Source organism: Gorilla gorilla, chromosome 4, assembly GCF_029281585.2.
Source record: "Gorilla gorilla gorilla isolate KB3781 chromosome 4, NHGRI_mGorGor1-v2.1_pri, whole genome shotgun sequence".
NCBI classification, from domain to species: domain Eukaryota; kingdom Metazoa; phylum Chordata; class Mammalia; order Primates; family Hominidae; genus Gorilla; species Gorilla gorilla.
Window position 1 is genome coordinate 56,938,338 of NC_073228.2, and position 8,592 is coordinate 56,946,929.

Sequence of the window (8,592 nt, forward strand, 5' to 3'; positions counted from 1 at the left end):
AATTTTTAAAAGCTCTCCTAAGTGATTCTAATGTGAATTCAAGGTTGAGAAGCCCTGTTCCACACTTAAGCCAAAGCCCTGTTCTACACTTAAGCCAAAATCAACAGACATCTCCAACAGGAAACAGACACCTCTATAAGCAGTATTCCTTCTTCAGAGGGTTGCCAGATACAATTTAGGATACCCTGTTAAATTCGAGTTTCAGAAAAAGAACAAATCATTTTTGGTACAAGTAGGTCCCAAATATTGCATGGGATATACTTACACTAAAATAGTATCCATTCTGTATTTTTATTTGCTAACTCTGGCCACCCAGCCCCAAGCCTCATCTCGGATAGTCATGGAAAACATCCTCCCCAAAAGCAGAGTGGAGAACAAAGATAACATTACCAAGGCTTTCAGCAACTTCCAGGTAAGGAGTCCTTGCTAGACTATGGGCAGTATTTGCTAGACTTTTACTAATATAAGTACTTAGCCCAAAACCCAGCACTTGGTAAGACCTCAACAGATGTTAGCCATCATTCTGAGGAAAGCTTCATTTATGAAAATGAGCTTGTGTGCATAAATATGCATTGCAGTGTCATCTTGATATTCATTTAAGTAGAAAATTTTTCTATCACATTTCAGTTACAATATGGTTTATAAAATAATGGTGTCTGTTTCAACTTTTCAGGAAAGTATCTCCAGGGAAATGTCTGGTATGACTGTAGAAGTACTCGGTCCCTATCTTGCTGTTTCTGCCCCTTTTCATATTTCCCTACTCCTCCCCCAGAATTCCTCTCAGTCTGTGATTCCGATTAGTGAAACAAAATCAACAAAGTCGTCACAGTGAGAATGCTGGTTTACCTTTTATATAATAAGTACTGCCAATACATTAAAAGGTAGTGCTGAGCAAAACCATTCAATAAAGATTTGTCATTTGATACATATGGCACAATGTCTGCTGAGAAAGCTAATCACACTGATTGATCCATGCATTGAATGTGCGAAGAGTTGAAGGGAAAGGGGAAAGGATGATAAAGACAATGTCATGAGATGTCAGAGAAAATACTAATTTCATAATGCAGCTCAACAATAGAAATCAATTTCAAAATGAAATATGATGCATAAACTAAGATTAAAGTTAGTTAATGTGGCTGGGCATAGCAGATGGGACTCTTAGAAGAGGTGGCCTCCAGGGTGGCAGGGTCATTGCCCTGGCTCAGGCTCCTGTTCCCTCCTGGGCCCACCAAGGTCACTGGGTCCTCGCAGCTTCCAGGCCCCTCAGGCATTCAGCTTCAGGTCGCTGATGTATTTCTGGACCCACTTCTTATTGGGGTCAGCACAGATCTGCCGGCCTCTCTTGGTTAGGAGGCTGTGGAGAAGGGAGGAAGAGTTAAGAACTGACTAATTCATCAGGGGAATCCTGTGGCCCCTGCGTCCTTCTCTGTCCCAGGCATCTCAGGGCCTGTCCTCGTGCCCGTAAAATTTCCCCTTAACTTCGGGGTTCACAGGCCTTCCCCAAATGTCTCAGATGGGGTTCCTCAGGAAGCAAACTTCCTGTTGTCATGTCTGCTCTCTTCCCTCTGCCCAGGGGCAGGCCCTTCAGGACTCTGCAGGCCCCAGGCCAGGTCAGAAAACACTGCAGGGGCCTCCCCTGGAGTCCTTTACCTTGATGGGCCTTAGAGAGCTGAGTACTCTGAGGGGACCTCACCCCACACCTCCCATCCTCCCTCCCGAGGGGTGGGCAGGAGCACTGGCACTTACACGACACCTGGCTTGGGGCACTGGGGGCTGGTTTCAGAATAGTCAACTATGAACTTTTGTGGAATCTGCCAGGAGGTATAGACGAAGCAGCAGAACTCTTTGTTGGTACCAACTGCAAGAGACAGGACAGAAAGATCCCAAGTCATTGTTCACAAGGCAAGCCAGCTGCTCCTGGTCCCTTTCCTTGAGAGTCAGGAAGAACTGGGAGATATCACCGCTTGGGGTGGGGATATAGGGACAAAGAGATCCAGAAGGAAGCTGGCATTTCTTCTTTCCCCTGACATTTTAATTTCTGCATCTTTCTCTTGGTATTTCTCATTCTCTGTCTGTCTTGGTTCTGGGTCTCTATGTCTCTTTACTGGAAATTTAGTTTTCTGAGCAAACTATTTCCCATCCCATCTCTCCTTGGGGAGTTCCATCTGAATTCATAAGGACAGCCAAGGCCACACCACTGAGAACCAATTGGACCCAGATCCTACCTCTTGTCAAAATCCCCGTGGGCCTCCATTTTCTCATCCATAGAATGGGACTCACTCTCCCTCTGTCTCCCAGAGGTGGAGAACAGAGTTGCTGAAACCTCTTAGGAAGAAAAATCCTCCTCGGGAAATAGTCGCTGAAATCCCTCTGATGTTCTGTATTTGGAGGTCTTAGGGATAGACTTGGGCGGTGGGGTCCAAGCCATGGCCAGACAGTAGGGGCACAAGAGCAAAAGACACATTCACACAAGGGACAGCGGGCCTGGGGGCAGAGGGCCTCAGTGAAGAAAAGGACAGCAAGGGCAACTGCGGGGGTCCCCAGGATGCTGGGCAGAGTGTGAGCTCCCATGGCTGCCGGGAAGAGCTGAACTCAGGACTTGTAGCCGCTGCCTCCTTCTGGGGTCTCAGCCATCTCTTCTCTTTACAGGCAGCCTTGGGGTATTAGAAGATATAAACTTGGGGAGACTGAGGAGGAATTTTGTTTCTTTTTTCATTTTTTAAACTTTTAAGTTCGGGGCACATGTGCAGGCTTGTTACATAGGTAAACTCATGTCATGGGAGTTTGTTATACAGATTATTTCATCACCCAGATATTAAGCCTAGTACCCATTAGTTTTTTTCCTGATCCTCTCTGAAGGGGAAAATTTTTTAATCATGATGTTGGTGTCATGCTGTGCATTGCACAAACCAGGAGAGCTTCAGCTCACCACAAAGATTCAGGCTATTTGCAAGAATGCTTCAGTTGATCCCTTGGTGGGGAAATGGTTTCCACAGTGAGAGGAGGTGAGATGCTGGTGTCACCCTGAGACTGGGTTAGCTGGTGCCTTCTCACAAGGGCAGGTCTTTAGATAAAGCCTTTCTCCCATTGAGCAGAACCTTCTGATAGCCTCCCCAGCTGTTCCAACAGCATAGATGTACCATGGACATCAGAGCCAGGCATGGTGGCTCATGCCTGTAATCCCAGCATTTGGAGAGGCCAAGGTGGGAGGATTGCTTGAAGCCAAGAGTGTGAGACCAACCTGGGCAACATAGTGAGATCCTGTCTGTATAAATTTTTTTTTTTTAAAGTAGCTGGGCATGCCTGTAGTTTCAGCTTCTTCGGAGGCTGAGGCAGGAGGATTGCTTCAGCCCGGAAAGTCAAGCCTACAGTGAGCTCTGATCATGCCACTGCACTCCAGCCTGGGCAACAGAGTAAGACTTTGTCTCAAATAAATAATTAGGTAAATAAATAAATTTAAGCAGGTGGTCCTCCCCGAGTTTGTTTAACAGCTCAGTTGTGTCATCAAGAACTCAGGCTTCTTAAAACATCTCCCCTTCCCCTACCATTTTGTTGGCTTTTCTTATTTGAGCTTGTCACCTCATGGTCCCAAAATGGCCACTGCTTTCTCAGTCATCACATCCTCATAATGTCTCATCCACAAGCATACGAGGGAGTCTCATAGGAGTACAGGAAGAGCAATGTTACTAGTGTTTTTAGTTCAAATAGCTTTTTATATGATTTGTCATGTGAACTATAGATTACACCAAAAAGCAGTAAAGCTAATTTTGAAAACACATAAAATACAGAAAAGAATAAAAACTCATTTAGAATCTCAAAGCTGGGTAGGCAGCAGGCAAACGGAGGCAGGAATGTGAGAGTTTTTTTCTACATTCCCTATTGTGGCGTATGTGCATTCTGATGCAAAACCTGAAAAAAAAATTTCACTGAAGGTAGGAAAAATTCTCGTACCCAAACCTAGCCACTTTTTTTTTTTTTAAACAGTTTGGTGTATTTCTTTCCAGTGCAGTTTTTTTTCTAGGCTTATGATAGTACTGTTTGCTCATTTGCTTTTTTCCTTCTTCTTACTGTGTCTGGTGGGGGAAGACATTACTGTTGTCATGATACTGGTTTTAATTCTGTATTTTTTTATTTATACAGCCATGCATCACTTAATGACAAAAATACATCTGAGGAACTTGTCATTAGTCTGTTTTGTTATTGTGGGAATATCATAGACTTACACAAACCTAGATGGTGTAGTCTACCGTACACCTTCACTGTATGGTACAGCCTGTAGCTCCTAGGCTACAAAGTTGTACAGCATGCCACTGTACTGAATACTGTAGGCAACTGCAATGCAATGTTAAGTATTTGCATATCTAAACATATCTAAACATAGAAAAGGTATAGTACAAATACAGAATTATAATCTTATGGGACCACCGCTGTATAATATATGCAGTTTGTCATTGACCAAAGCATTGTTATGCAGCATATGACTGTGCTTAATATTAAAAGACTTTTCCAAATCATTCCAGTATTTTTAAGAACTGCCTAATTTACTCAAGCCTAGTGCATTAATATTGTCATGCACTACTGTAACATATGTGGGTTGGTTTCAATTTTTCCTTTTTTTTTAGATGGAGCCTCACTCTGTTGCCCAGGATGGAGTACAGTGGTGTGATCCCAGCTCAATGCAACCCCCACTTCCCAGGTTCAAGCGATTCTCCTACCTCGGCCTCCTGAGTAGCTGGAACTACAGGCATGCACCACTACGCCCAGCTAATTTTTGTATTTTTAGTGAAGATGAGGTTTCACCATGTTGGCCAGGCTGGTCTCGAACTCCTGACCTCAGGTGATCTGCTTGCCTCGGCCTCCCAAAGTGCTAGGATTACAGGTGTAAGCCACTGCACCTGGCCAATTTTTCATTGTTATAAGTTGTGCTAAACATCTGTATGCAAAAAATTTTCTCCATAAGTGAGGTTATTTCTGTAGGATATTTTCCTAGCTGTGGGCTTCCTGGGTGAAAAAATAAGGGCATCTAAGGCTCCTGATCTATATAGACACCCCATATGTCATGCATATTCATATCTATTACCCAGTGTCAAACCCAATGATGGCATATTGTAGGGAGCTATGAATGTTCAATGAATCAAACAGCAGTTAAAAGCCTGGCCCCATCATTCTTGTCATTCCCATAGTCCAGACTTTCCCTATTCCATTCTGTCCATTTGGGTCTGGATCAAACACAACTCGAACTACATAAGATTCTGGGGTATCATCTTACGTGTCACTTCTGTGCAATGGAAACACAACACTAAAAATATCTGTTCCATAGGAGGAAATGACCGTGGTGCCATTCACAAATAGATCTGTTCTTGATAGAAGGTACCAGCTAAGCTTGGCTTCTTGGTAACACCAATTCTTGACGTCCTCCTCATGAGTTAAGCATTTCTTAGAAGCACTCCGATTAACATGATGTAATGGTCCTTTTCACCCAGGGTGTGGTTTAAATGTGACTTGTGCTGCCCAGAACGCTGTGGCATGACCATTTACATCACACCATGTGGTCAGAGGAGCTGCAGCACAGCATTAGAGAGCTGCTCTGTGGAGGAAGTGTTAATCTGAAGATCTCTCCTTGTACGTATGACTTCAACACTAACATCTCACCCTCTCTCACTGTCAAAAACATTTCTGCACATTCAGCCCTAACAAGTGAGCAGTTGAGTTGCTCTTGTACATCCTGAACCCCTGGGGGACCCAAGGTACCCCAACATGTACAACTCAGAGCAAGACACCATGCACTTAACATCTTCCCCTCTGGTCATCCCCAGTCTCCAGCTCCTCATGGTTTAGAGTTGCCTGTAAAGGGTTGAGGACATGACTTGGACCCCAGAAGGATGTAGGTGGCAGTGAGTGCCCAGTCCTGTTTTGGCATTGCCTACACTCCTCTGCCTGCCCAACACTGAACAGGTCTTCTTTGGTGCCCTCCATCTCCTCTCCATGGCCCTCAGCTCACAAGTCTCATCTGTCCCGTGAGACTCTCTTGACCCTTGTCCTTTCTTCATTTTAGAGTTGTTTCCCTATGCTCTGGACAGACATTTAAGCCATATCACTTAATTCTTGTGGATTAAGATTCTCTAAGTAAAATCAAAGAACTTCACAAAAGGTTTCAAAATGTTCTGGGCTATTTTCCGAGGACTTAGATATCTAACCTAGATCTGAAAGGCAGGAGAGGGCTAGGACCCATTGTTAGTTGGGAAAACTGGGGCCTAACTCAGTCATTCACAAGATGCAAACTCTGGGTCTAGTTGGTTCCTAGGGTGAGGAAGTGGCAGAGTTCCTTCAGTTCTCCTGAGAAGCTCTACTCCTACAGCGATTTAGAGACGATGGTCTCTTGCTGGGAAAAGTCTGTGTAGACTGAATGAAGTTCCTACCCAAAAGAGATGGAACAAAGGCCAGCCATTCCAAGAGCTATACTCCCTGAAGAGGGAGCAAGGGAGTGAGAGTAAGACAGAGGCAGAGATTTAAAAGAAACACTCAAAGTCAAGGATGAATGCCTGACTTCCTTAGTTCCTTTTGTGCCCTACTTCACAGTCCTGAGCAGTGAGGTCTTCATCAACTTCTTGCTGGTCCCTTTTCAAGAGTGGAAGACGTTTACTTGGTTTTTCTCAGGTTCTGGATGCTGTTTCCCTCATGGTTAAGGCACCCCATTGTCTCCTGCCTCTCTTACGTTTCTCCATATCCACTGCAAATTTGCTGACTCCAGCAGCCGGTGCTCTTACCCTGGCGTAATGTCAGCACCAGTCCTTCTGTCTGCAAATAGGGCATATGGAGGAGACAACCCATGGGACAAGGGACAAGGGACAAGGGGCACGTAAGCACAAGTAGGAGGTGGGAGCTACTACGGACTTTCATATCCAGTGTGAAGGTAAAATGAAGGTAAAATGAAGACATTTCCAAGCAAGAAAAAATGGAGACTTCACTATCAGAAGACCCACAGTAATGAAAATACTAAGAGGATTCCTTTAGGCAGAAGAAAAGTGATTGCAGATGGAGCTCAGAGATGCAGAAGAATTTAAGAGGACAGGAGGAGCAAATATGTGATGAAAACTAAATGAATATTGACTGTATAAGACCGCTCACCACTGGTTTTATAATAGGCAACCAAAAATTTGCAGTGCATCTACTGGGAGGTGTAGGAGAAGCAGCAGATGCATGGGGTGTGAATCTTATCTGAGGGAACAAGGACAACAGGAGTTGCTCAGGAGAAGAAGCCCAGGCGGGTCACAAAGGAGCAAAGGGAGACAGCATAGCTCAGAGTTGAGGCCTGCAGGAAAAGAAAGCTGGAAATAATCTGGCTTTTTGTTTGTTTCTCCTTAATTTCCCTAGTCTTGTCTCTCCATTTTAGTCTTTATTTTACGCTACAGGGAATCAAGCTCCCTGAATAGTCTATGCCCTTCTCCTAACTCTCCTTGGGGAATTTTTTTTCTAATAGATTAAATCACAAGATAGCTGAGAAGAGTATAGACATCTTTTATGTTACCCAAGGGGTTGAACTCTAGGAGACTGCTGAGGTCATTGTAAAACTTACCAGCACCAGTGAGAACTAAATAGACCTAGATTCTACCTCACGCTAATAACCCAATGAATTAGACTTCAACCATCTCATTTATCTCAGTAGGATAAAACTTCTCTGACTCCCATCCTGCTGCCCAGATCAATAGACTGCTTTTCAACCTTCTTGAAGAAAACAATGGTGTCACTTTGAAACCCCATTTGAGGATCCCTAATTTCACATGAGGGTTTTCAGGCCACAGCACTTGGAAGATGTCGCCTGACTTCTGCCCAGGGAGCCATCAAAGCACATGGATGACAGACTCACCTTGTGCACAGGAGCAGAGGGCCATGGTGCAGACGAGGACAAGGAGGGCAGCTGCAAGGCCCTTCATGATGCTGGGCAGGCAGAGAAGTGGTCAGAGTGAGCTGGGGCTTGGAAACTCACAACTCCTGGCCTCCTTCTGGGGTATGAGCTGTCGTCGCTCCTTTTTATAGGCAGACTGGACCATGGGAACATTGGAGGTGCTGATGCAAGACATTTTAACTATGGTGGTGTCATGTGAGTTCTCAGCCCAGGGTTGCCTATGGTTACTTGAAAGGTTTAGGGTACACAAATGAGTGGTTCACTTGTTGATTGAGGGGCTTATGGAGAAGTTGTATCTCCAGATGGGTGACCAGGAGTTGGAAGCACCCAGGGATTATGCTTAGGATTATGCATAATCATGTGATTATGTTTTCACATGACAGATATTTCTTGGAAATGAGTGGTCACAGCCTCCTCTGATAGAGCAGAATGCTTTAATGGATTTTCACAATTGTTATTCCTTTTAAGAGAGTCACATGCTTCAATCTTTTATATACAGTTAGGCCTTTCGTGATCTAATGAGAAATCTTCCCCTATCCTAAGGCAATAAAGATATCCTCCTATGTTAACTTGTAGAAGCTTTATTGTTTTAGCATTAATATTTAAATTACAATCCATCTGGAGTTGATTTTTATGTTTGGTGTGAAGAAGGATTCAAGATTTATTTTCTGCCACATGAATACCCA

The 8,592-nt window shown here is 44.2% G+C and overlaps 1 protein-coding gene across 1 annotated transcript; it reads right to left on the reverse strand.

The window, feature by feature from the left end:
- Positions 1 to 272: 272 nt before the first annotated feature.
- On the reverse strand, positions 273 to 8,099 carry CCL18 (C-C motif chemokine ligand 18). Its single transcript, XM_004041915.3, has 3 exons — positions 7,868 to 8,099; positions 1,747 to 1,858; positions 273 to 1,354 (listed from the first exon to the last, which is right to left on the reverse strand). The coding sequence occupies exons 1-3, from the start codon at positions 7,932 to 7,934 to the stop codon at positions 1,264 to 1,266; spliced, it is 270 nt and encodes an 89-aa protein (XP_004041963.1). The 5' UTR covers positions 7,935 to 8,099; the 3' UTR covers positions 273 to 1,263.
- Positions 8,100 to 8,592: the final 493 nt, after the last annotated feature.

What these genes read in the sequence shown, in the direction of transcription:
- CCL18 (XM_004041915.3), bottom strand. Translation starts at nt 7,934, where the DNA reads ATGAAGGGCCTTGCAGCTGCCCTCCTTGTCCTCGTCTGCACCATGGCC. An exon ending in CCTCTGCTCCTGTGCACAAG is followed by an intron (nt 1,859 to 7,867) that starts GTGAGTCTGTCA and finishes TGTCTCTTGCAG; the next exon opens with TTGGTACCAACAAAGAGTTC. An exon ending in TGCCCCAAGCCAGGTGTCGT is followed by an intron (nt 1,355 to 1,746) that starts GTAAGTGCCAGT and finishes CCTTCTCCACAG; the next exon opens with CCTCCTAACCAAGAGAGGCC.